Source organism: Rattus rattus, chromosome 8, assembly GCF_011064425.1.
Source record: "Rattus rattus isolate New Zealand chromosome 8, Rrattus_CSIRO_v1, whole genome shotgun sequence".
Taxonomy (NCBI): domain Eukaryota; kingdom Metazoa; phylum Chordata; class Mammalia; order Rodentia; family Muridae; genus Rattus; species Rattus rattus.
The window spans coordinates 45645756-45673727 of record NC_046161.1 but is presented as its reverse complement, the minus strand read 5'-3'; the positions used below and the strand labels follow the sequence as shown (position 1 = coordinate 45673727).

Sequence of the window (27972 nt, the reverse complement as noted above, 5' to 3'; positions counted from 1 at the left end):
AAACACTTTGGCACAGAAAAGTCATCGACAAATCTTTATTGAAAATGTTGCATAGGAGTAGAAAAACTCAGGAGGAAATCTGGATGGACACCTGCAGCCAAGACTTGAGGTTTCAAGGTACCAATTCAATCCTAGCAAACACTCACACTACTTTCTTTGCTGTTTTTGTTTGTTTTCCCAGCATTATCTCCTCTGTGATTGCCACCCCTGCATTACCTCAAACTCCCAAAGTAGCTGGAAAATCTTAAATAGTGTTTTTAAGTGCAACAGGGTCTTAATGAAATAAGCTGAGGCCTTCTGCTCCCTTTCTTGTTCATAGTAACCTCCAATAGAAGTGTAAACCCACCATCCAGATGTAACATTCAATCCAAGTATTAAAAAGGAATAACAGGAAATTCAAGATATGCAGGATTTTAGGTAGATGGTGAAATGCCTGAATTAAAATAAACACAAAGCAGAAGAAAGAAAAAAGACAGGTAACTCTCTAAGTTTTCATTAAAAATGGAAGCAAAGGGGGTGGGATATCAAAGAAACTGTCATTTTCTAGAACGTCTGTTATTCTGCATGGATTCTATAGACTAAGCTTGTGTGTATGTAATGGTGACATACATCATTAGTAATCGTGGGCCAGTTCCCAAAGACACACACATCCACCTCAGGAGCAGAGCACCCCAAGACAGCAATCACTCAACAGAAAATGTTATGCTTCTCCAGCAAAAACTAAAGAAAAGTGAAAATTAAGGCTGGTAGGCCTGCCAACCAGGACTCCAGGACCCCAGAGACAGACAGTGAGTGGGCGGAAGACGCCATGGCAATCTATCAAGATGGCCCTGGGTGAGTCACAACAGGAAGCAAAAGCCCACGTGGAAGGACTAAGTGAGAGCCTCCTCATTGATAGGCTTCACCTGTTTCTTTTCCTGTTGCTATGACAATATGCTGACAAAAGTATTTGAAGTGCTGGCATCACATTAGAGGGCCTGTAGAGGGGCAGAAATAGGCTGACTCATCGTTTATCCCTAGCCAGCTTTCCTCATAATCACCATCACGAACTCCTAAATTGCATTAAAGTGATATTTTTTTTCAAAGCTAATTGTTAGGTCACTCCTCAGCCTCCCCCCACCCCAACTCCCTCTTTAACCACAGACACAGGTCCGTGTCCTGCTCCTCCTCATCCCTGTCGTCCATCACTCACTGACTGCCCCTACCTACCCTGATGGTCCTGTCCCATCCCCTCTAGCCACACCAGAAACATCTACTTATATAGCACATCTGGCCAAGGCTGAGCATGGCACACAAAACAAAACTGAAATGCATTTCAGAATGGCAGAAGGGGTAAACGGTCATAGAGTAGATTTATAAAGCTACTGCCACCAGGAAGCAGAGGGCACCCGAGAGGACACTTCCCTAGTGCTGTGACTCGAAAGGAAAACCCTGAGCTGCACGACTTGGTGACATTCAGTATAAAGTATTGTTCATAATATCACTATAGTTTGCTGCTCCAGAGGAAGAAAACTGAAAGGAGAAATAAGAAAGAAGCGAAATGGGACTTGGTGGAAGGAAGTGGAGGGAAGGAAGAAGGGAGAAAAGGAATACAACTTAGCTTTAGGAAGAAAGGGAACCTATGGAATAGCTACTTCAAACAGGTAGAATTCTGGGCTCCACCTGGGCTCTTTAATCTCAGTTTCGGGTGAAAGGGCTATTAGATGCAAGCCAACCCTAGAAGCCCTCCACGGAGAGGGTGTGGTTGAGCTCGTAAGCGTTGCTCTCCTCTTCCTCCAGAAGAAGCTTGTCAATGGTCAGAGAGCTGATGGCCCTTCTGGGGTCATCCATGTCCTGAAGGACTGGCTCTGGGATAGAAATGGGGAGCTGGACAAACTGGGGCCCAGACAGGGTTGGGGCTGGAGGTTGATACTGCAGACTGGAGGTGGGCAGTGTGGAAAGGGGCTGAGGCCACGGGAAATAGGTAAGGGGCGCCTGGTGCTCTGGGCCCTCCAGCTGCGGCCCCACTGCGGGTGTAGCCGTGCTTCTTGGCTGTGACAAAAAAAACACAGGAACAATGGTTAGCAGAACTGGGGTGCCCACCTGCATCCTTGCCCCATCATGACCTCCCATTCTACCCCACCTGCCTTTTCTGGTGTTACACTTAACAGGGTTCCACCTCCTCCTTCTCTGTCTCCTAGAAGAGAAAGCCTGACAAGTTTCAGCTGTGCTCCCTCCCCTTCTGACTATATGCTCAAGCTACTTCCCAACTTGGAAGCTTCACTTTTTCATGAAAGAGGGTGCAGAAAATAATGACGTCATACCGCTGAGTAAACTAAAGGCTTTATAGGTTTCATTGAATGTAAAATATATTCCAATTGCAAAAAAAAAATCTTAAACTATATAAAATATAATCTTGATATATAATGAGCCTGTCTCATAGCCTTGTAGCTGTTTCTTGAAGATGACTTCTATCTGGCTCAGACAGAAAGGTAACATGGACCACCGTGGTGGTTTGAATAGGTGTGGCCCCCACAGACTCATGTGTTTGAATGCTTGGCCCAGAGGGTGTGGCACTATTAGGAAATGTGGGCTTGGAGTCTGTATCCTCATGTTGGAGGAAGTATGTAATTGTGGGAATGGGCTTTGAGGTCTCCTTATGCTCAAACTATACCTAATGGGGTACACAGTCCCCTTCTGCTGCCTGTATATCAAGATGTAGAACTTTTTAGATCCTTCTCCAGAACCATATCTGCCTACATGCCGCCATCCTTCCCACCATGATGACAATAGACTAAACCTCTGAAAACTGTAAGCCAGCCCCCATAAATGTTTTCTTTTATAAGAGTTGCCACACTCATGCTGTCTCTTCATAGCAATGAAAGCCTAACTAGACGGAAGTTGTTACCAGGGACTGAGGTATTGGTCTGATGGGCCTGACCATGTTTTTGTTTGGAAGGATGTGGACTCTAGGACTTTAGATTAGAAAAGCAGTCAAATGGTTTAAGTGGGACTTAATGAGTCATGCTAGTAAGAACATGAAGGACAGGGTGCTGAGGGTTATTTGAACTGGGGTGGGGATGGGAGGGTTCAAGAGGTTTCAGAGGAGAATTATTTCAATATGTTGCCCAGAAATCCTTCTTGTGATATTTTGGTGAGGAATGTGGCTGGTTTTTGCCCCTTGTCTGAAGAGTCTGCCTGAGGCCAAAGTGAAGAGAGTTAGATTAATTGTATGGGAAAAGAAAATCTCAAAACAGTATAACATAGACTCTGTGTGGCTGACTCTTATGAAGAGTGTTTTGATGAACAGGAGCTAGCTAAGCAAGAAAAAATACAAAATGCATGGTTCAAGGGGAAAGGGGGCACCAGGAAGTGGAATGGAGTCAAATCCTGTGTTGATGGAAATAAACAGATTAAAGGTATTAAGTGGAATTGAGGAAGTGCTGACCCCAGGGCAAGATCCCACCCAGCTAAACTTGCATCTTGTTAAGAATAGAAAAATGGGGTTTATAGACTCTCCCTCTGAGACTAAGGAAAGTTGCTAAGGCTAGGTGTACGGCAGGGGTGTCCCAGCATGAAAACCTAGAAAGGCCATGTGAAACTATGAAGATGAAGTATGTATTACCTTGGAAACCTAAGGGTTCAAGAGCTGTGGGATACCTACTGTGGAAAGCTGCTAACAGGAAATGGAACCAAGACAAAGAAATATGTCACAGTCAACAAAGCTGAAAGGAGTTGGAAATCTGAAGAGTGCTTTGATGGCAGACCTGGAGATGCAGAGTTTGGAGTTTGCCCATATATTTTTCAGTCTTACTTTAGTCCAGTACCTCTTCACTGTGCTCTCTTTTGTAATAGTATTATATGTCCTGTGTCATTATATGTTGGAAGTATATGATCTGCTTTTTTATTCATCTTTAATTTTATAGGGCATTACAGTTAAGAGATTGCATGAATCTCAGAAGACATTTTGAACTCTGGACATTTAGAAATTGTTGAGACTGTGAAAGATTATGGGGATTTTTAAAGTTATACTAAATTGCATGTTGTATTATGTTATGGCTACAAACCTACAGGGGCCAGAGAGTGGACTGTGGAGATTTGAATAAGTATGACTCCCATAGACTAATATGTTTGAATGCTGGCCCATAGGGTATGCACTATTAGAAGGTGTGGCCTTGCTAGAGTAGGTATGACCTTGTTGGAAGAAATGTGCCACTGTGGGAGCAGGCTTTGAGGTCTCCTATGCTCAAACTATACCCAATATGGTTCAGTCTCCTTCTGCTGCCTATGGATCAAAATGTAGAAGCTCTTGGCTCCTTCAGTACCATGTCTACCTGCATGCTGCCATACTTCATACCGTGATGATCATGAACTAAACCCCCAAAACTGTATGCCAGCTGTGATGGTTGGCATATGCTTGGCCAAGGGAGTGGCACTATTAGAAGGTGTGGCCTTGTTGGAGGAAGTGTGTCACTGTGGGGTTGGGCTTAGAGACCCTCCTCCAGCTGGGTCTGGGGATGCTGAGTCTACTCTTGGTTTCCTCCAGGTGAAGATGTAGAACTCAGCTCCTCCTGCACCACGCCTGCCTGGATGCTGCCACGCTCCCGCCATGATGATAATGGACTGAACCTCTGAACCTGTAAGCCAGCACCAATCAAATGGTGTAACTTTTAAAACTTGCATTGGTCATGGCGTCTGTTCACAGCAATAAGACCCTAACTAAGACACCAGCCCCAATTAAATATTTTCTTTTATAAAGAGTTGCCATGCTCTTGGTGTCTCTTCACAGCAATGAAACCCTAACTAAAACAATTCCCAAGAATCCTTGACATCCTTAGATCCCCATGGGTTAACATAGCTCCTTCAGCCCTTGCCCGTCTAGTACTGACCAGTACAGAGAGCCCAGCATTCCTGTAGCATTGGGAGCACTGTTGTATCTGCAGTCGTGGCCTCTTCCTGCTATTGCCTGGTACCTGTCCCTGCTCAACCCCCTCCCCGTCTCTGAGCTGCTCCCTGGGACAGGGGCTAATCTCCCAAGTATTCTACAAACCATATATCACATTCAAATATCAGCTACTCGAACAAACCTCAGGCCAGCGAGGCAAGGCCTATGTGCTTACTATCTTTCCACAGCAAGCCAATGGATAAGAAAGTTCTCTGCACGGACAGAAGACAGATCCAAACCCCTCCCCTTGCTTCCCTCATCCTCCCCTGTCATCTCCCCAGCTGTCACTGTATTGTAAGAGTAAGTTTCTAGAGTCATTCAGGGAAGAATTTTCATCACCCTCCTGGAGAGTTTGTCACAACATGGATCCTGATCCCAGAGGTTTGGAGAAGGGCCTGTTATTCTGCAAGTCCAGTCAGACCTCTGAGGATGCTAATTTGGCTGGTACGGGGGACTGCAGTTTGAGAAGCAAGGCTTCCTGGAGTTTCTGTATTTGAACAACGGAACTGGGGACTCCCAACATGCAGGCTGGTGTGTAAAAATCCTAATGCACAAATGGTTTCTTCTCATTCAGGGTGAGCTCCTGCTCCCCAGCTTGGCTTCCTGAAGGCAGACAGGACCTGAGAGAACCTTACTACAATTATTTTAAAAATCCACATGGAAACCATTCACTTTTGACTCCTCTACCTATACAGATCAATGGCAACTGCTGGTTCCTTGCCAAGGGATAGAACTGCAGGTCTTATCTCTCTGCTGCTCAGGAGTGCTGAGCCAGTAGCTTGAGCCATCTTTGATGAGTTAATTCACAAAATGACAAAACAAATCATTTCTTAATAAATACAGTCTGTTCAATTCACAGACCCTTTCAGAGTGGAAGGTGAAGATGATAAAAAAAAAAAAGGATAAATAATGAACAGAATCTTCAGTAGTGAGAAGGCTGTGAACCACCATATCCTCCACCCCGGGTCCTCACTGTGGAAATCATTTGCCTTAATTAATTAACTCCTTCCTACTCACTAGCATCAAGATCCATCCCCAAATCACTTTGTTGAGTATCCAGGTGGGAATGGCAGGGGAAGTTTTGCCAGGAAAGTGCTCTGAGGTAGAGAACAGGGGCACTGGAGTGACCCCTGGACCTTAAAGTTAAACAGAGGGGACATGAAGATCTAAGGCAAGCTCCATCAGCACAGGGTAGGATCTGAGACCAAAAGGGAGATTCCAGATGTACTGCCCATAGTCCCAGAATGACGCTGGTCACCACTGCTTCCTAGGCTTTTTCTCCCCATAAGCACGTCAGGAATTCCCATTCTTTTGGAGACATAGCCACCCAGCATATAAAACTGTAACTCTTTTCCTGTACTCTTCAAGGATGGGGGGGCGGGTTCCTATCCTACCTGACACTTGAAGGCACTCATTTGTTGACACTGCTGGCAGACTAGGGCCACTAGGTGAATAACGAACATTTAAGGAGTGCTGTCTCTATGCTAAACACAGTCCCATGTGTACCAACTCATCTGATCCCATCTTGTTAGACTCTCCTGTCTAATAGATGAGGACTCTGGGTTCAGAGAGGTCAAAGTACTAAGCACGGAGCTGATAAGAAAAAGGGAAAGACTGATATACACAGGTAACTTAATGTTACAAGAAATAGGAAAAAAAAATTACCGTACAGGTGCGTCTGACCCAAAAGTAGTTTCCTTGATGACTAGTTCTTAGCCTGGAAGTATTATAGTAGTTCCCATTGCTAAGTATACAACTACTCCACATGTTATCTGAACTGATAAGAACCCAGACCCTACACAGATCTCACCTAATACTTCATCTGCTAAAAACTTCACTTACTGAGACGCACTGCTTCCAGAGAAGCTAGGAAGGTTTGGGCTAGAACCCACAGATCTTCCCAACCCACAGGAGTAAAGGATGTGACAACTCGAGCATACAATGTCTTTGTGGAGGACAGATAGTTTCAGTCAAGAGGAATAAGAACAAGTCACCCTGGAGGATGCAGTGAACTTAGCTGACCCAGTAACCACGGAAATCAATAGACAAGAAAACCAAGCGTCTTCTGAGAGGGTGCTATCAGCATCGGTGGAGAGAACTCTACTTTTGTGTGACATACCGTGACGTTAGTGATGAGTGGTGGGGAGGCATAGGTCAATACCGAGGAGGGTCCCACCACTGTATAGCTGGGGCACACAGGCTGCACATACATGTCAGCGGAGTAAGGGCAGCTGACAGCTTCATGGGACACATACTCCGTGTAGGGCGTCCATGGAGCCAAGGGCTGAAGAGTGGCCGGGGCAGGTTGGGAGAGCCAGCCAGCACATAATGTCCCCTCCTCTGTCACTGTGGAAGCAGAAACCTCCATGTCAAGGCAGGAAGGACCTGTGGGAAAAAGGAAATTACAGAAGTGCAGGCTTCCCAAGAGGGGAGTTCCCAAAGACACCAAGACTATTATAGGAGAGCTCTTACCCACTGTGCTGTAGGTTGCCAGGGGCTGGTGGGGCAGTACCACCTAGAATAGAGACAAGAAGACCAGAATGGATGTTTATCTATCTGCAGCAAGCCCTCTCAAGGACTCTCAGGGTCCCGAGATAGGAGAACTATGTGGGAAAATAAAACCTCCCACCCCGCACCTCAACCATCACCACCTGCCTTTTTGAGGGTTTTGTAGTTTGGTTTAGCAAGAAACTTTATGAACTCTCAACTCACACTAGGGTGTGTACCTTTGGCTCCCTGAAGCCTCACCAATAGATTTTTTTCCTACATATAAAAGCAAGAAGCCCTTCAAGAATTCCCCTGACCACCCAACAAATCACCAGCTTATCGCATCCAGGGTCACCTTCTCCATGAAATCTGCTGCCTTCATGCCCTACAGATGGTGCACGAATCAGGGAAGGACACTCTTGCCTTATCCCTCTGTCAACCCTCCTGACAAATCCAACTTTGTGCATGCACGCATGAACACACACACACACACACACACACACACACACACACACACACACTGCAGTCACACTGCTCACAGCAGCTCCTCACCGCAGTTGGTGGGCCAGCTGTCCCAACACTGGTATGGCCACGCTTTCTTCTCAGTAGCTCCTTCACCGGCTCCTTGACTCGAACGCCCTGGTATGGTCGTGGAGGGGCAGGAGCTTGCTCTGAAGCTGTGGCTGTAAAGGGGAATGTCACTTGAACCCATGGCCCTTGTCAGATACCCCCAACCACAAAATGCCCACTTCCCCTACTGTCCAACTCTAAGTTATACTTGAACTTGAATCTCTGTGTGGCTTCCTAGAGATTGTTCCCAAGGCTCTTCCTGTCCCCAATCATTCTGGGGCCCTACTATATCCAAATAATTAAGCCCTCTCCCCTTTGTCTAAAAGTGACAGGACATCCTGAGGGTATCAGAGCCCCGTTTTTCTGATGCTATATAAACTGGCTCTAGCGAGAAGGCCTGGTTACACACCTCTGCACGCCCTTGCCTGTTTCACCTCTCGGCCTTCACTGCTATTCCTCATAGTCAGAATCCTGATCTGGGGCAACTTCTCTGCCCCTTGCAGGCCATGGAATTCCTACATCCACCTCTCCAACACATCCAGATCTGACTAGCTTTCACATAAGTGGCAGTAAGGGATGGCAATCAGCCCGAGAACTCTTGAGCTGGTTATGACTGGATTCCAATCCCCTCTCAGTCATAATCTAACTATAGCATCCCAGGAAGTCATCAAACTTTTCTGATCTTCATAACCTGTAGCTTCTTATCAGATGGGTATCGGTGCAATTTGTTTTCGTGTTTCCTTGTCCTGTTGGTGCTGTGTATATAGCCCAGAGCCCCAGACGTGCTAGGCAAGTGTTCTAGCTCTGAGCTACACCCTTTGTCCCACAAATTCAATAAATCTACAGCCTGCTAGGTAATTATTAGTTATCCTTGATGAGGTAAATTTAAAATGCTTCCAACTATAAACTTCTCAAGATGCTGTGTTGTTTCTGCCCCCCGGAGAGCCAGGCATGTCTAGTCCCTCTGTAAGTTTAGTCATGGCTGTTCATTAACTAATCAAGTGAGTGGTGCTTTCAAATGTGTTTCCTTTTGTCTTCCTCTCATGTCTCCTGGGTCTGTAGGGTTAATTGACTGAGGGGGAAAATTCCTGGCTGCTAGGTCCTTGGCTATGTGAGACAAACACCCAATGCTGGCTCATGTGTCCTAGAACTGGAGTATCCACCTTGTAGCAGCTGGGACAATGTTTCCTTTCCCTTTTCTCAAGAAATCCAAAAAAGCATCAATTAAACCCAAGTCAGGGCACAGGGCTTGTCATTGCCTGGGAGGTCAGAGACAACCTACCCACTCCGATGGAATGGTCCACGGCAGGTAGGCCAAGATCTAGGGCATCCAAGATCAAGAAGCAATGGTCTCTGGGACTCACACAAGGAACCCATTATCCTCCACTGATAAGGGGCCCAGGGACACAGGCTTTGTATCAAAGGCCGGAAGCCCGGGTATCTGTTCAACCCGGATCCACAGGCCTGCCTTGACTGAACTTTGTTCAGTAAACACCCAGCTGATATTGATAACAACCATGCCTCAGTCTGCACAAGACCTCCTGCAAGATTCCTAGGCTCTCAGCAGCAGCATAGTCTGGTCTTGAAGGCCATGCACGGCCAGCAAGTGGGGGAAGAATGAGCCCCAAGGCAGAGAGTGAGTGAGGACCTAACACCTCAGTCTAGGATTCTATATATGCCATGGTCTCTTCCCTGACCATGGAACAGAACCAAGTAGAAACTGATGCAAAATACAGATACCCAGGGTCTTGCTCCCATAGAGTATGATTTGGAAAAGCCACTTAAGCCCAGAGTCTGTCTGTATCAAACTACACAGTGTTTCTGAAGATGACTGGGGTCAGAGCTCTGATACTTCATCCCCGACTTCGTCTAGAGCCTCTGTAGCATCCCAGTAGGAGATGGGCCTCATGTTAGTATCCGCTGTCATAGAAGAGACTCTCTCTCCCATACTCATTCTTCCAAAGTGATTCTGCACACGTGGATGTGGCCCCTACTCACATGGATTGCAAGTATCCTAGAGAACATAAACAATAAATCCTACCAATGAGATGAATATAACAAACGGGAGATTTGGAGTAGCATAAGAGTGGACATAAGAAAGAGCCAGCACGGTATCTGTGCCCTGAGACCATCTTCATCTTCGCTCAAAGCAGCAATGACAACAGATGTCAGAGCCAGAAACAGCCCATTCGAATATGACCTGTCACTTATTACTAGAGAATCCCCAGATTTATATAATGACTCTAGACCTCAGTTTCCTTATCTGTGAAATGGAGGCACGTTTTAAACTGCTCAGTGGCATGCTTCTAGTGTCTAATCATCCTTCTGAGTGTGTCAGCCCTGCACAAGAGCTGTTTGCACGACTCATCTGTGCATGCAAGAATGATGTCTGTGTGTGCAAGAATGATGTCTGGTGCTGCCCACAGACCCAGTGTGTATAGACTGAGATGAGAGACAGCAAGAGCATCTCTGTCTCTGCTTCATTCTGCGTCCCTTTCTCAGGATCATCAGGACCACGTCAGCTTTCTTCACAGATAGTTCCTCCACTTACCTCCTCTTAGGCTTCCTGTCATCCCTTAGGCACGAAGCCTAGCCTGAGATACTCTACTCTCAGAAAAATAATGGGGCATGAGTCAAAGGAAAGAGAAGGTACCATGGTCACCCTCGAATTCAGTTGGGTAACAAGACACATATATCTCGGCCCAGGTCCGAGATGGGAACAAGGCTCATGCACTCCTGATTTGCATGTTCAATTCCTGGAAGGGCCTAGAGGCTTCCAGGTCCCACTCATCCTCTGGAACTGGACACACTATGCACTTGGCTCTAACAGGAAATGGTAGGCACTTCCAGATCTTGGGAAGTAAAAGTTTCCTGCCCTCTGCTGTTTTAAAATCTATGGACCCAGAAGGCTTTGGGGAGATGCTATAAACACAGGGTAATCACTCTTCAATATCAGGTCCTCTCCGGACCCCACAGAAGTAACGGACATGCCCTGGCAGATGAGAGCACGTGCAGCAAAGCACTGATCCAGCACAGCTGCGAACCTCCCACCGCTCTGTGTCCACAGCGAGCCGATGAGGAGCCTTGTTGCTGATTCCATCTGAGCAGGCAAGAGTGGGGATGCTTTGACCATGCCGCTTCAAAGTGCTGGCAAAGTATCAGAAGCCAAAGCGCTGAGACATCTCCCTCAGAAGCTCAACAGACAAGAGTATCTGCAAGTTGGCAACTTGCAGTCGGGGCCTTTCACACTCATCTATGGAAAGCAAGAGTCGGTAAACACCCTGACTTCAACTCTGACCAGCACCGGCACTATGGAAATTTGGAAGAAGAAAAAAAATTTGTTCAAGATCGTGATTACCATTGTTTAGGGCTGCTGAGTTCTTGAACTGATCTGTTTCCAATGATTGCATTGAAATATTGTGACGTTTTAAACAAGATATTAAAATAATTTAACATAGCAATTTTTAAAATAGTATATGAAGAAAATAAAATAAAAACGTGAAATAATACTCTATTGGCAAAGAAGAAAGCCTGGAGTGCTGATAACCAGAGAATTTAATAATTCCCTAGTCAAACTGCAGCTCTGGACAGAACACTGGCAAAAGCTTGAAGCTTTCTGCCATTCTTCTGGAGGACTGAGGACCCTTGTAGCTTCTGTGGGCTTGAGGAATCCATCACAATGGAAAATGAGTCTACCTGAACATGAACCTCTGGGAATCTCTTTGGACAGGAGTTAACCTTACTTCTTTTCTTTTCTATTGGACATAAGTTACCAATGTATTCAAGGAAAATAAACTTTTAAGAAGCCTCGTTGATAGCAAAACCCATACATTTGGTCACAAGGAGAGCTTTCCTTTTCCAAAATGAGCAGTGAGTGATCTGGAGTTAAAACAGTCAGCAGAAGGCATTTCAGTTCCCCCACCACACACCCAGATATGCTGTACCTCACAAAAAGAAGAGGCCTGAGGCTGCCATCCACCTGAAGGTGCACAGGGCAACAGGCTGAAGCTAATAAGTCACACATCCCACAGCTCCTGCATGCACACTGGCATCTAGGTTTACTCTCTACCCACCTGAGAGAATACTTGTTTCTATTGAGTTAAACAAGCATAGCACTCTAGGTTCCTCAATAAAGTACAGTAAAATTTCACTAAGGAATTATACAGAATCACAACAGCTCTCTATTTAATAACCCCATGCTACTCAACTCTGGAGCCAGTAGCCGGCCCTAGGCATCTGTAACTTGGCTTTCAGTTTAGCTTTAAAGGAGCTTATGTCCAATAGGTGTTTTCTGAGAGAAGACCCTTGCATCAGCCATTGACCTCTTGAGATTTCCCATGGGTCATTAGGCCAACAAACAGACTGGACGACAATTAAGAGCTCTGCCCTTAATTGTTAAAAAAAATTATGTAATATGTAGGTTAAGCATGGATTTGCATCACCAGAAAACCAGAGAACAAGAGTCCTCACATCCATAGAAGCCCTTCCATCCCAACTCAAAAGACTACTCAAGCTTCAATTCACAACTAGTAGAGCCTCACAGCTGAGCCACATTGGGCTACTTTGAAAGGTAAAAACCACCTAGATGAGAAGGTCTCTTGACATTTATGACACCCTCTGAATCACTCCAGATTACCACTGCAGCATATTTTCTTTCACTGCTGGTGTTCAATATTATCCAAAAGAAAATAGAATTCATTAAGAAGGAAGACCACTAATACTCTCTTTACTTGTAGCAAAACCAAAACAAATAGTCGAACAATAGCACTCCAAGCCTGGGGCTAACAAACTTGTCCTAGCTTCTACAGAAAACAAAATCTGAAAAGTTGCTGACACTTTAATGTGAAGAATCTTGTTTGCGTTGCTGGCCTGAGATGGCTGAGATCTTCTGGGAAACATGAGTTCGGGTAGGCCACAGGTTTGTTTACATTCTTTATGAAAAATGCTACAGCAGGTGCTCTTAGGGTGAAGTTCTCAGAGTTTTCAAATGTATTCTTTTCATTTATGGACAGAGGCTGATTTTTTTTCCAAACAGGAAGACTTTGTTCTTTGGCCAGAAGGACTTGAAATACTACAGAAAGACTCTCCCACCCAATTTACACTAAATCTTCCTCTTCCTCCTCCTCCTCTTCCTCCTCCTCCTCCTCTTCCTCCTCCTCCCCCTCTTCTTCTCCCCCCCCCCTGTCTCTGTCTCCTGCTTCTGCTTCTTCTGCTTCTCCTTCTCCTCCTTTTTCTTCTTCCTCTTCTTCTTCTAATGTAAACTGACGAAATGATCCAGGGTACATGTGACTGTGGATCTGATTCTATTCACTAATGCTTGAACCAGGAAACTCTCCAAATGGAAACAATAAACTTGTCACCTATACATTCTAGCAATCTAGATAATACTCAAGGCAGAGAAGAAATAGAGATGGGAAAGGGGTAAGGGGAGGGAACATGGCTCTACAAAAGCTGCTCATAAGATCAGAGAGAAAATGGACTACACTTGGATTATAGGATGATACTGCTTCTGAGGCTACAAGTGTGGTAGAGAAGAAACAGGAAGGTACTGGTAAATGACCTGCGATGTCTCTATTAAGAGGTTCCAAAATGGTGGTTGAAGCTGGCTTCGTCAGACAAGAGGAAAGAATTGGTGGTTTTCTTGCCCCCTTCCCAAGATGTCCCCCAAAAGCATGTTCTTCCTTCCATGATCCTGCAGTGTTCAACATCAGCCACAGATAATCAAGTCCACTGGGAAAAGCTCAAGGACAGCTACAGTCACTAAGAAAGTCCTCAAACTGGGACATGGCAAGGGAACCCCTAGCAAAAAGACTGGCAGTGGAAAGTAGCCAGGGTCAGTTCTGATGCTGTCTGGGTGTTACTGCAGTCTTAGAACCCCAAACCTCAGATCAAAGTTATTTAAATATGATGCTCTCCCATGAAAACCACAGAGATCAAAGAATCAACAGCCAGGATCTTCTCAACAGGCATTCCTCTCAAGAAAGCTCACTTCGACACGGCTCATCCTGACCAAACTTCTGCCTAGAGCGTTTCTTTGTGGAAGCCTCAAATTATAGATATCCTACATCATGGCCTCAAGCAAAGCTAGCCACAGGTTGGTAGTGTGGGAGCTTTCTGTGTGGCAAGTTTCCTTAACACACAAACCCCACTGTCCAAGATTCCTTTCCCCTAGTGCCATTTGCACCCTGCATACCACTTGTCCACCCTCTTTCTGATCTATTGTGGAGTAGCAGGGTATAGGAAGCTGGTGCAAATACCTCTTCTGTATGTACACCAATTTAATGATGAATTGATGGGTAGTCCATGTGTTTCCAGGTCATTATCATAACTCCCAGAAACTCTGAAATCCTCACCTACATTTTCATGAAATTCTGTGGTTGTGGTTCTCAGATCCTCTAACATAAATGATATCATGGGGGCTGTACTACGACCTCTGAAACAGACAAAGGATACAGTCTACTCTCCATCCCTTCTTTTAGTGACGAAGAAGGTGATACTTAAGAGACTTCAGTGACCTTTCCAAGGACTTCACTCATCAGTAGTGGTGTCATCGACCAAATTTAGGACCCATGACTCCAACATAGCCCATTTTGTATTCACCACATGCCTTCTTCTATGCCTCTATATGTCTCATTTTTTTTCTCTGTGTGGCATTGAAGGTGAACCATATAAAGGTCACTGGGCCAATCCTAACCATCCTTCCTTCAGCTGGAGTACTGGCTGAAACCATGTGATCCTGTCTCTCTTGATGGCCAATTCTCCAAAAAAGAAAGGGGTGTTTTCCAGGTCAGTGAGCCCTCCACAAGAAATTAGCCAAAAGTCTACTCACATGAGGAGTGACAAGAAGTGAGAGACTCGATTCCTGGCAAGGTTTTATTTTGGGTATTTTTCTACTGAAATGACAGCAGATAGGTCCACCTGAGAAACCAGCTGCATCTGCTTGCCTTTTATAGAAACTAGGGTCACCAGAGCAGAAAGGGTTCCCATCTCAGATACACCACATCTCCAATTCAGGGTCAAGACCAAGAGACATCTAGAAGACCATTTATCTAGCGAATACTTATTGACCAGATCAGACTAGGTTCCTGCCCTTGGGGAGCTTGCAGTCCATTCAGGTGGTATATGCAGACTTTAATGAAACCATCACCCAAGCAAATGAATTGTGGGTTATAATGAAGCTGTGGCTGTTTCAGAACTAAAGAGTTCTGACTTCCGCCTCTACCTGACTCGTTAATGCTTGAATGAGCAGCAAGCTGTCTCTAGAGGCATATAAAGAGGAGAGAGGCAAGAGGCATGGTGGACGGCTCTCTCTCCAGTGTAGAGAATGACCTGGGGTCAGTGGCTCAGGCCATACCATGAGTATGAGAGTAAGTCTCTGCCAAGACACTCAATGTGACAGACCTTCCGTGACCCCTCGGAGTGTTTCACCAACTGCTGTCTGCCCTCGGCTGACCAGCCTATGAGAAGAACAGCCCCAAGAACTTGTTTTTTTTTGTTGTTGTTTGGTTTTTTTTTCTTTTCTTTTTTTCGGAGCTGGGGACCGAACCCAGGGCTAGGCAAGTGCTCTACCACTGAGCTAAACCTCCAACCCCCAAGAACTTGTTATAGGATGAACATCATCTAGATTCAGAATCTTTACTCAAATGTTAATGTTAATTTTCCTTGTGTAAAGAACACAGGGGGGAAACTGTGTGTGTGTGTGTGTGTGTGTGTGTGTGTGTGTGTGTGTGTGTGTGTGTGTGTGTAGAGTTACACATGTCAATCTACATGCCAGCTACCTTAGTTGTTTTGTTTTCTTTTTGAGGTACGGTCTCTCACTGGTCTAGAACTGTCAGCTAGACTGACAAGCCACGAGATCACCAGGGATCTGTCTTGTTTCAACATTCCTAGAACTGGGATTATATGCACATAGCATTATGCCAGTTGCGGGGACCAAACTCAGTACTCATACTAGAATGGCAAGGGCTATCTCCATTAAGTATCTTTCTTTGTGAGACTCAAATTTGCCATGATTGCTAAGTCATTGTAGAGTTAGTCTTGATGAACTCATAGCCCACCTCCATCTAAGGTGGACCTATTTCAATTGAAAGGGGAAGGGAAATCCAGTGCCGTGCAAGACTCCTTTGCATTAATATACAGTGCGGTACAGGGTTAGGACCAGGCAGACCTAGTTTGGGAGGCTTGCTACATTGCTTATCATCTGTGTGACCCTCAACAAGTAACTTAACTGTGTAAGCCTCAGTTTCTCTACCTGTAAAAATGAGAATAATATTGTCTGTCTCAGGGGTGGTCGTAAAGATTGTTTATTAACTACAACATGTGGCATACAATAGGTGCCAAGTAAAAAGTCACTATCGCTCAGCACATCTTGTTACATACTGAGACTAAATGTCTGGGCATATCCAGGACTCTACTATCTACAAAACCTGCTAGTGGGCTTTCAATTCAGTTTTCATAAAGCGGAGGACAGAAGGGGAGACTGGATCTAGGTGGCAGCACTCCTTTCTCCAATATGCCACCCAGACCAACTTCTGGAAAGCCATTGCTTTGTCTTAAATTGAATACCAGATTCCAGAAAGCACTGTCCTAGCTGGGTAGTTTGTAGGTCTTCATTGTGCTCCTGAAAGTCACTTTCAGGTCTGTGGTCCTAAAGTCCCCCAAGAAAAGCCTAGTTAGGATACAGGGAAACCAACAATGACCAGGGAAGGTCCAAAGCTCTCACCTAAAGACAGCAACCCTAAACAGGAGACCAAAGCCTTGGTTTTTGTAAAAGTTGTCTGAGCAGAGTACATTTCTGTCTTCAGAAGCCAACAGATAAATGGGGGGGAGGCTTATGGCATATTTAAGGACTTTTTAAGGTTTCCCCTAAGAGTAAATATCTTAGATATTTTTGAGTGCTAGTAGTTACGTAAGAGACAGAATACAATGGCTTATGCTTGCCCTGACCTCAGCTGTTAGCCAGTGCTGTTAGCCAGGCCTTAAGGAACATGTAGGTGTCTCTAAAAGGACATGGCCATAGCCATATCTGAGGCTGAGTTATAGATATCAGTGGGTTAGGATGAAGTCTATCTATAGCTATGTATGCAACATGGAATGCAATTCTAGAATGTAGTGTTTGGGGGCCAGAGGTGTTGTATTACCTGTTAGAGCAAGGCAGACTCCTGGCTCACACACTGGACACCTGGGCTTCACAGAGGGCAGCAAGCTCAAAGTGGGAGTGAAGTAGCCTTGAGAATGTATGAGCATCAGTCCCACATTACACCCAACCATCCTACTGCAAACCTAAATCCTACAGGAAGACAACTCCACAAGAAGGGATGGAGCAGAAGAAAGAAATACATCTTTCTTTACTAAATAAAGACCTGAATCTAGAATTATTGGCTCTATCTAATATCATTCAGGAAGAAACTCTGTTGTTGGGTAGCTTGAAGAGGCAGACGAATACTCAGCTGTTAGTTTCTTGACTTAAGCAACACCTTATTTTAGGTTTTTAAGGCTAAAGACAATCTTACAAAAGAAATATTTTTCCCTGAGATCCATGGATAACGACTACTCTCTTCAAGGATTTTTAGATGCAGCAGGGGTTGTATTTAAGGGTCAGGTCCAACTATCCAAGCTTCAAGGCTTATGACTAGTGTAGGGTTTTGGTCCACATGTAAAGTTAGTCCTGGTGACTGACTCATGAAGAAAAACAGAACTTGTAGTCAAGATGAGCTTTTGGGACAAGTCTCAGGTTTACTAACTAGTAGCTCTCACGACATGGGAGACTACTTCATGGGGGACACTTAAGGAGTAGCTGTTAGAATATCAAGTCTGATAAATATGTCACTGGGTCATTTTTTAGGAATTTGCCTACTCCCTAATTCACAAGAAGCTCACATGACTGAGGACATAACTTTCGCAGCTGCAAAGCTTCATGAAAATCAAGATAGCCTTCTTCACAGTGACTCATTCTGTAAGCCAAGAACCTGTGACTAGCTATCAGGGCTCTTGGTCAAAGAAATGAAGAGCTGGTTAGAACCCTAGGACACAATTATGATGCCAGCAAGTGACTACAGAGGCAAGAAAATCAGGACATTAACAAACAAGCCAAGCTCGAAGCATCCTATCCAAGAGATCCTTCATCTCAACTTTGATGTTGGGCTCTCACAAGAGAATTGATTTGAAGAGAGTGGTAGATCTCAACCAGTTGATTACAACCCCTTTGGAGTCACATATCGGCTATCCCACATATAAGATATTTACATCACAGTTTATAACAACATCAAAATTGCAATTCTGAAGTAGCAAGGAAATAATTTTATGGTTTGGAATCACCACAACATGAGGAATTGTATTAAAGGGTTATAGCATTAGAAAGGTACAGAGGGAATTACAAGATTTATGTGCATCAGCCTAGACATCCTTGGATTTCTACCCAAATATTTCCTAGAATCTAAGCAATGAACCTGATTGTCATCAGGTGGCCTTCATGACCTACAAATGTCCCATGCCATCATCACTGGTTCTATCTTCCCCTTTGCTGAAGAAATTTTTTATTCCCTTGCCTCACTACTCTAGGAGTTCCAACACTAGACTGGAGGCCTATATGAGTACACACAGGCAAAGCATATGAAAAGATGAGCTGACTTTCTTTCTAGACTCTTCTTTCCCGAGCTGACAAAGCTTTCATCCAATATCAGAACCTGCTATTTTCTACTCTTTTTCTCATTCCTTTCTTTTTCAGCTCCTCAGCATCTGTCATTCCTAGGCTTTAAGATCTTCATTATTATCTCCCCTCCCAGTAAAGGTTTGATTCTTTCTAATAGATTAAAAGGTAATTGAATTTTCCTGAAGGGTGGTAGGCTCCTTTTGGGTACTAGCACCTAGTCTGAAAGTAATTCTGGCTTATAATTCTTTAGCTGCCAGCTTTTCCCAGAAAGTAGCACTATGAAACCATTACTAAGAACCTGAGGCAGCACATTGGTGTTTCGATTTTCAGTATCATTAGTGCTATTTCTTGACTATTTTAAGTGTTGTTCTCCTCGCACCCAACTTATAAATACCTCAGTCCAAATTAACTTGTGAATTAAAAAAACAAGCACAAGTTCGCCAGTCGCATGCCTCATGCCACCCGATGAGGAAGTCATGAATGAGTGAGTCTCAAATGGTTCGCCTTAGCCATCAGCACTAACCCTGATCCCAAGTCCTAGTATTAATTACAGGGCCTTGCGTATGGACCCTACCACTTCACTATTAATATCCAACTCACAAATTGTAATCTATAATTAGCTTGCATAACCTCTGTCCTCAATGAGAGAATACAATAATAGTAACAAGAACTTCATTGGGTGTTTACTTACTGTCAAGCATGGTCGTAAACACCCACCACAACCCATGAAGGAAGAACCACATCCTTGTGGTACGCAGAAAGAGCAGGGACTTACCAGCATCACAACCAGTAAAACACAAATAGGTCTAGGTCTCAAACTCATATCTGCTTGACCCTGACACTGGTCTTCAAACTTCTCAAACAAACAGAGAGCAGCAATGTCCCTTTGTGGCTCTACATAAAAACCCTAGTCACTATAACTTTCTCTCCCATAAGTAAACACATCACAAATGCGTTATGAGGGTCTGTTATATTTCATCTCACTGTTGACCTTTGTCTAACATGGAAAGCCTTGCCTTTCACCAAGTACATCTGCCAGGCCTTGGGAGGGAGCACAGCTCACTGGCAGGAGACCGGGCAGCTTAGCAAGTCTATATTTTGGGTCGGCTTTAGATGAATTTTATCTCCTAGGTAAGTTAGTAATATAATATTTAAGCTTCATTTTTCTCATCAGTGAGGAAGTTCTTACAACAGGATCCATGTTACAGATAATGTAGAGATTATGAGAAGTAGATTGAATAGTACAAAGTAAGGCAAAGACTGGCTGTTGTCACATCCAGTGACTGCTTCCTTTTTTTTTTTAACAGCCCTTGACCTGACAATATGCCCATCTAAATAATTACATTCTTCTCCCTTATAGCTGGCGTGGCCTTCATATGTCAGAAGAGGTTGTGTGTTAGAAGGTACAGTAATGATGGTAGATAGATAGATAGATAGATAGATAGATAGATAGATAGATAGATAGACAGACAGACAGATGGATATTTTCCCTGTTCTTGTTTCAAGATTTGATAATCATCAATGCAGTGGGTCTAGTTACAGCGAGAATCAGAAAATTTTGAGGACAAATGTCATATAACAAAGACATAAGAATGAAAGACAAAATAAACCCAAATATCATTGGCAGTACAGAGACCCCATAGGATTCTGGGAAGCCTACTACGGACTTCTTTCATGGAGTGAGAGGTATAGTCCTCAATTTTACTTAAATTCTGACTATGTCGCATCCCTCTATTAACAAGAAGATATCACCCAAAGTGCTCCAAAGGAGGATTTCTTGTTCAAAGTGGCACTAAGTAAGTGCACGTACCCCACAACTGCCATTTAACACTATCAGAAGGACTGAGCACTTTCTGCTAATTCTAGTACAGAGAGCTGAGATTCAGCTGTCAGCACTAGTAAATCCCCCAGGAAGAAGAGGAATGGCTTTGCTCATAGCTCCTTAATCTCTAGAAGTCACCCTATTGGATGGGAAGTACAGCGTGCACAAGTATATGCAAGCAAGGCATAATGAAAAGATGACTGGAACCTGCTCTACTTCTACCTCCCTTGCCTCTCCTTTTTATCCCAACATTTCCCAGGCCTAGAAAGCTTAAACAATCTTTATTCTCAGGTCATTTTCTAGTTGTGTTGGAAATTGTGTGTTAGCTCCTGCTGAGCAGAGTAATAAACACCTACCATAGCCTACATCTTAATGTATACATAACTTCTGTTCCTGGACAACTCAACTAAACCCTCCGGGTTGGGACCAAATTATTGATATTCCCTTAAATCTCCTCCAAAACATCCCAGTATTTAGCCAATGTCGAAAAGTACTGCTCTGGGTAGACATAAGACTCCTTTCTAGTAACTTACAAACCATTGTTTTAAAATATATATTTTTCAAATAGGGTCATAAGAAAACTCAGCAAGTAGAGACTAAGTCCAATCTGTCTAACCTTAGCTAGGAAAAGACTAAGTTCATGGTGGTTACGTAGTGGCTGAAAAGTCCCAAGCCTGTTCATCTGTAGACTGGGAAGTATAATCACAAATGCAGAAATAATGTGTCTGTTCATAGCCTCATACAACCATGGTACTGGGGAGAAGGTTCTTTCATCCAAGGTAATCGATCCAAGGTGACTCTGATCAAGAAGTTCTTCCTAAAACTGAGAAAGCTAGGGGAGTTACTAAGGATGCCATAAAGGGAAAGTTATACTAACAATCATAATTAATTACCCAACTTGCTTTGGTTAGATAGCAAGAGAAATTATCCAGCACCTTCATTTAACTGGAAACCAAACTACTGTAGGACAATCAGGGTGAAGGGACCTGATACACCTACTTTGTATTTGGAAAGCTAAAAGGCAAACATTTAATGATTTCTTAATAAGTCCAACACCCAGACTTTAGGGAACAAGTGTAGACAACCTTGACTCTTTATTCTTCATAAAAGAACAGATTCGCAGGTATGAAATGAAGGACCATTTTCAACACTTCTGAGTTGGTAAATATTGAGAATTAGTAATACATACTTGACATCTTTCTTTAGTAAATATAGGAAGACAAGGAAAATGCCCACCAGGAATACCACTTGCTCTTTTACCAAGTAAACGGCATCCTTGTGTTGTGGAACAGTGTTTTCTGGGCAATAACACCAGCTGCTCCCATTTTAATCAGAGTCTCTGTGATCATCCATGAGATCTCCACAAGACTGAACCTGTTCACGTTCTACCATAGAAGGAAAGGTCATTAGACTCTTCACTGGACCCTTGACCCCTACCCTCCAGCTGTATGTAATTCTTTCCCAGTGAGAATTCTTCTCAGGGGGTGCTTGGCAAAGCTCATAAGAAGGAAAGGATTAACTAAAGGGGGCTCCACTGTGCAGATTTAGGGAGGTCACTACTCACGCTAGGGTAGAAATTGTTAGTGATGCAGATTTGGGGGTGGCCCATGCTCCTGTAAATGAATCAAATAAACTCACAGTGTCTCCAACCTACACTTGTGTAGAACTGCCATGTGGCTCTTTCATTGGCTTGATAAACACTTGTTCCTGTCTCCCCAGGTAAAGGGACTACAACAGCCTGAGAGACACGCATCCTCCCCAGTCTACCCCCATTTCACCTTCGTGAGGAACCTGTGACTCTACATCTCTCCTTTGGGCTCTACTTATTGTTAGCATTAAGAACCACTGACTTTGCATAAACTCAGTAAGGAAGGTCTTTACTAAGCTAATTGGGCAAAAGCTGTATCACAGAATAGAAAAGTTAGAGGTTGTCCACATAGTTTAAATTACTTCCTGTTATAAATAGAACTGAATTTATGCATGAGACTTCAAAGCTTCAAAAGTTATATAATATGTATAACCCTGAGTCCTTTTTAACTACCCTTAGAACTATATTTCCTAGCTAGTGGAACCTTAGGTTAAACCCTAAAGGTAGACTTCACTATTAGTGAGAATTGTGAGTTCCTAATTTATGTTAAACCTCTGGTCTGCTCCAGCTGTCTGACAAAGGCATAATGATTTAGTTAATAACTAGTTCCTGTCCCTAAGGTGGTGCCCCTAACTTACTACAGTTAAAACATAACATGGCCAACTCCATGGTACATGAGACAGTCAAGGCAAAGAAAAATCAGTTAACCCTGCCTCTCGTGATCACACAGCTCTTTCCGTAATACAAGAAGCAATGATTAAAATCGCGTCTTCCAGTTTACAAAACCTCCCAACAAGTGATATTGGATTTATTTTACATTCTCCATCATTTCTAAGAAAGATTTCTAGATTCTTGACATTGATTCAACTGTCTGCATGATTTATCTAACATTGGTGCTAACACTATACAAGCCTAGGAGAAACCCAGGGAAATGAGTATCTCAAGTACCAAGCAGGCATCTAAATCCAGAAGTGAGCAAACTTCTATAAAGGGCAAGATAGAGCCATGCAAGTAACATTACAGATGTTTCTGCTACAGCAGAAACAGCCCTGTTAAATATGCATATATGCATAGCTGCGTTTCGATAAAACTTTAATTGCAAATATAGATAATAAACCTGGTTCGGCACATAGGCCATATGGGCACACCTATGCTGTAGACCTTTGAAAACGTCGCTAGATTTTATCAGCCAAGATTATTTTGACTGGAAGGTTGAAAGTATAGGAAAAGATACACAGGAAGGAAGCTGGCATAGCCTGATTGGACATTTAGAGGAAGGAAAGCATTAACTGACTACTGTGGCTTGCTTATTGGTGACTTGAGTTTCACTTCACCTACATCCATTGTTTTCCCTAAGTTCAACCTTTTAGTAAGAACTTACATCTAGATAAAATAATCTTCATGGTTTTGAAACCTTAATAAGAGTTTAAAATATGACCTTGAACTGAAAAAAAAAACTATTTTCTTTACACAAGTAGTATCGGTCAATTCCGTCTGAAGATGTGTGATCCAAATTCAGAAGTTAGTGTTTCACATTTAGGCAGGCTAGTGCTTTGCTGAATTCAGCCTCTGAAACAAAGACTTCGTGTGTGCTGCAGTGGCACGACGTGATTTTATACCATTTTCTTGATTTTTTTTCTTTTTTGTCACTTTAAGCACACATGGCTCTAAAAATTGTCAGACAGTTGCATGTTAACTCATGTGAAATTCAATTGTTACAGTTACATTTTCCAGTGGAGTGTTTTCTCTATCTTAGACTTTTAATGACAACCACTGAAAGAATTGAGTCCACATAGGTTTAGCAAAGGAAGGACCCGTGAGGGTGGGGAGTAGAGGAGAACAAAGTATGGTGACACATATGTGTGGAGATTCCATGATTAAACATATTACTGTGTATGTGAACCTATCTTTTTAATTCGCAGAGGAAGAGCAAACTTTATGGAGACTGCTTGCATACAGAAAATAATGGACTATAACCAACAGTTAACATAAAAACCCAATCTGGCATCCCGGTATGAACAGACGATATTGTCCAGAGGCAGTTACACTCCTTACTTTAATTGTCCCCCAATGCTTTGAGAGGCACACATTCAAATCTCCATACTAAGAGTGAGAAGAGTTAAGATTACTCAGCTGCAGAAGCAATTGTCAGACTCAAGCCTGTGCATATTAGTTCCCAACTACATGAGACAGGGATGGCCAATGTGAGAGGCCAAATCTTAAATTCAGACTCCATTTTAGAGACCGAAAGTTTGAACTCAGGTAAACTAACAGGCCAGTACTTAGCATGAGTTTCCAAGTTGCCCCCCCAACAAAACCTGGGCCTAGCTCCAGTCTCTAGGCTAATCCCCAAGAAGACCAGCATCTCCAGGTTATTCCCCCAACAAACCCACACCCCCAGGTTACAAGCCTGCCATCTGCCTAACAACCACCAATGCAGAGGGAAGCAGAAATTATGAAGACTCCCAGCACCAGACAATTATGCTAAAGGCCATAGTAACTTCCCATTTAGATGCTTGCCTCCCCCCAGATATTCAGGGCGCCCCTCCACCAAAACTGTCCAGTATAATGGTGTTGTGCTGGGGAGAGGGGGGGGATGGGCGAGCTAGCCTGAATAGAATAAAGACCCTGCTGTGAGTTGCATCAGATCAGCTCCTTTTTTTGGGGGGGATGGGGGAAGCAGGGGGCTCAAACACTTCCTTGGCACCACAAATGCAGAACCTAAGGAGTAAGTCTGAAGATGGACCGACATCTTTATCCAGCTGACAACTGAGAGGACCTCACAGTTGTCAACAGTTCTGAGCTTTGTCCTGCTGTTCTCCCATCCTAAGCCTGTGTTCCCACTGAGTCCACCAACAGGAGTCATGGGCCAAGCAACAGGAGGCGACAGGAGCGAATATGATTGTTTTCTTAACTCTTTCCAACCCCTGGGTACAGTCATTTCAGCCCATGCCTGAAGGGTGTTTTCTGAAAAAAAGAAAGTGCCTTTTCAGCACTCCCAGTGTCTGATTTCAAACCCTGCCCACCTCGCCTGTGCTGGCACTGCCTTGACTTTACTGGTTTCCCACAAGTCTTAGTCAGTCTGGTAGCGGTGGCATATGACCAGGGTAAAGGGCAAGACCTCTAACAACTCTGAAAAAGAAAATCTGTTCCTCTCTGAAGAGGCACTGGAGAAGAGAGATGCAGTAACAACAGGAGGCCATGGCAGCTTCTTCCTAAGGCAAGCGGCCATACCTCAGGGCCAACGCCAAGGCAGAGCAACTGGCAGCATTCTGCTGGCACCGTCAGCTTATAAAGAGCAGTTATATACGGTGGGGTTATTTTTAACTCCATTTTAAATATGCAAACTCTAAGAGTTTAAAAAAAATAAATAAAAGCGGCTCACACAAAACCCAAATGATTTCACTCTAAGCAAGATGGCATATTGGCACTTTGAAGGCCCTGGGGGATGTTAAGACCCATGTGCCACAACCTCCTAGCATTTACAATGGTGTTGGCTGCCATTCTGTTTCCAGAAGGACAAGGAAGGTTCTGCTCTGGTCACCTTGCTGAATAGTCCCAAGCTACCCAAACTAGAATATGCAGTTAGAAATCTCAACTCCAAATCACAGTTCATTTATTTTTAATTTTATAAAAAAGTCTTTCTGATATCAGTGATGGGGTGAGTAAAGTCAGACGTGTTAAAATTGCTTCTCTGAGTCACATATATGAGAATAATGAAGTCCAGAGAACTTGGGATTGAGAAATAGAGACTAAATAGGTGGGCGATAAGAGGACTGTGTCACTGTAACCAATGGAGCAATATTATCAGATTACTTTTCATAAATAAAACACTCCATGATTTCTTTTCCTTTTAATCTGGATTATCATGTAAGTTTGACTGAGGAATGGTATACCTAATAAAAGGTAGTTTTGAGGAATTAATCAGCTTACAAAGAAAGAGAGGGGGACTCCTTGATAATAGCTCGTTACATGAGGAAGTACAGTACTGACCCTTAATAATGCTCCACTTTTGTGAGACTCTGCAGTTGACTTTATTTACTTCATGAAAGGAATGTTGTAGAAAATGTCCGTATAGCCTCCGTTAGCGATAACACAAGATTCTTTTCAGTCCACAGAATGGAAAATACAGTTCACGGTTGTTCCATTCAAGTCCAGGGATTAAAAATCAAGGTCAAAGATAAACCCACAGACTCCTTTGCAGTGGAACACAAAACCAACCATTGCCAGAGAATAAGGAAGAGAGTGAAAAGAGCTGCTTGGAGAGAGAGAGAGAGAGAGAGAGAGAGAGAGAGAGAGAGAGAGAGAGAGAGAGAGGCTTCACACAACTGAGTTTCCATCCCATCCCAACAGTTCCACAAGAGAGAACCACCCCTGGCAGAATTCAGCTAGAAGCGGGCCAACAGAAGAATAACAAGCAGAAAGCAATGGGGTCTATGAAAGCAAAGGCCCTCCCTCACGTGAAGAACGGCTCCTAACCCGTATCATATGTGGTTTCCGTCTCATGAATCATAATCTGCCCTTCTGTCACCTCAGTGATTCATGCACAGAACCGGAGATTCAATGAGCTGTCCCACCTTGGGACACTGGTTCATTCCCCCAGATTGGAAAATGAGCATCACCTCCAACAAGCTGATTTTGCCATCAAGCTCCTTCTCACCCACCTCAGCCCTCCCAGCCCCGCTAGGCCCTGACTAGACTGGGGGCTCCCATCACCAATAGTAGCTCTCTGTTCCTGGACCCTGCCTCTGCTGACTTGGCTCTGACAGCCACAACCAAAGCACTTACATTTTTGCCAGAGCATGGCTTGTGACAGGATGTTGCCTTTTCTCTTTGAAGCAGACAGTTTGGCTTCTTTAATGTGACTGGGCGTGCTTTCCTCCTGTGGAACCACCGTTTACTCTGAGGCTGTTTCTTCAGCTTTTTAAAGGCCCGAGTTCCCGCTGAGTGGGCCACGTCATCACATCCTCCCACCTCAGGCAGAGCTGTACTTTTTTCTTCAGCAACACTATCTGTCACCCCACTATGTGCACCCCAAAGGCCCCCCACTGGCTGAAGAGTGCTTTAGACACGGGGCCAGCCAGTTGGGACGAAGCAACACACAGCACGGGAGACCACAGGCATTTGCACAGAGCCACAGTGTTGAGCACATAGGAGGGGCGTGAGAGTCTGCATGAACACAAAGGGTGGAATATGAGGTCAAGGATCAGTGCTCCGTGAGCAATGAGGGGTCCAAAAGACAATATCGAGAACATCGAGCTTTCTCTGGCGCTCACATACAGTTCCACACTACCGGGCCATTTACAGGACTGACCTCGCCATGGGTCCCAGCTCGACGGGAAACGCGATTCCCAGGGGTCACTATTCTCAACATGGGAGGAAACACCTGCCCTCTCTTCAAGCCTCACTAAACAGCCTCCTCGTTCTTTCAGTGTTGCTTTTCTGTTTATTCCACTTTCAAATGTAACGGCTCCTCCCCTTGCCTCAGTCCACGGCAAAATGGCGAGATATAATATTGTTTTAATAAAGGGGTCTCAGTTTCAGATGAGTGGTTATGTACATGGACAGGGGGAACCAATTCACTCGAAGAAGAAAAGGAGACACTCGGGCTTCTTAAATGAAGCTGGAGCCAATTTCCCGGAGGTGACTTGTGGATTGAGGAGTACCAGGCTTCTCTCCTAGGACCCCAGCGTGGCTAACAGAAAGCTTCTCAGAGAAAGAGTAATGGATTCCCCTCTGCGGGCCTACAGTACGGGGCTACATTCTGCCACCGTGTATCTGGAACATGACCACAAGCTCCATTCCAGTGAACCAGTTATTCTCGGGTCAAGATCGCACGGCTATAACCCCTGGGGTAGTCCAGAAACCTTACTGGCTTGCCTTCCACCATGCCTCGGGGTGATTTAATACATTCTAGGTCTGATCCTGCC

General features: G+C 44.2%; 1 protein-coding gene across 2 annotated transcripts; it reads right to left on the bottom strand.

Annotated features, from left to right (window-relative positions):
* Positions 1 to 20: 20 nt before the first annotated feature.
* Positions 21 to 26936, bottom strand: Pou2af1 (POU class 2 homeobox associating factor 1). 2 transcript variants are annotated; one of them, XM_032910284.1, is made up of 5 exons: positions 26831 to 26936; positions 7964 to 8094; positions 7397 to 7439; positions 7044 to 7309; positions 21 to 2031 (listed from the first exon to the last, which is right to left on the bottom strand). In XM_032910284.1, the coding sequence occupies exons 1-5, from the start codon at positions 26844 to 26846 to the stop codon at positions 1717 to 1719; spliced, it is 771 nt and encodes a 256-aa protein (XP_032766175.1). In that variant the 5' UTR covers positions 26847 to 26936; the 3' UTR covers positions 21 to 1716. The 2 variants fall into 2 exon arrangements, with proteins under 2 accessions (XP_032766175.1, XP_032766176.1); XM_032910285.1 differs by lacking the exon at positions 26831 to 26936 and adding an exon at positions 15311 to 15338 and having other exon boundaries at positions 1717 to 2031; positions 7964 to 8082.
* Positions 26937 to 27972: the final 1036 nt, after the last annotated feature.

Coding starts and splice junctions, on each gene's coding strand:
- Pou2af1 (XM_032910284.1), bottom strand. Junction 7,440..7,963: donor CAGCTGGCCCACCAACTGCG/GTGAGGAGCTGC, acceptor TCTCTATTCTAG/GTGGTACTGCCCCACCAGCC. Junction 2,032..7,043: donor CACTCATCACTAACGTCACG/GTATGTCACACA, acceptor TTTTTGTCACAG/CCAAGAAGCACGGCTACACC.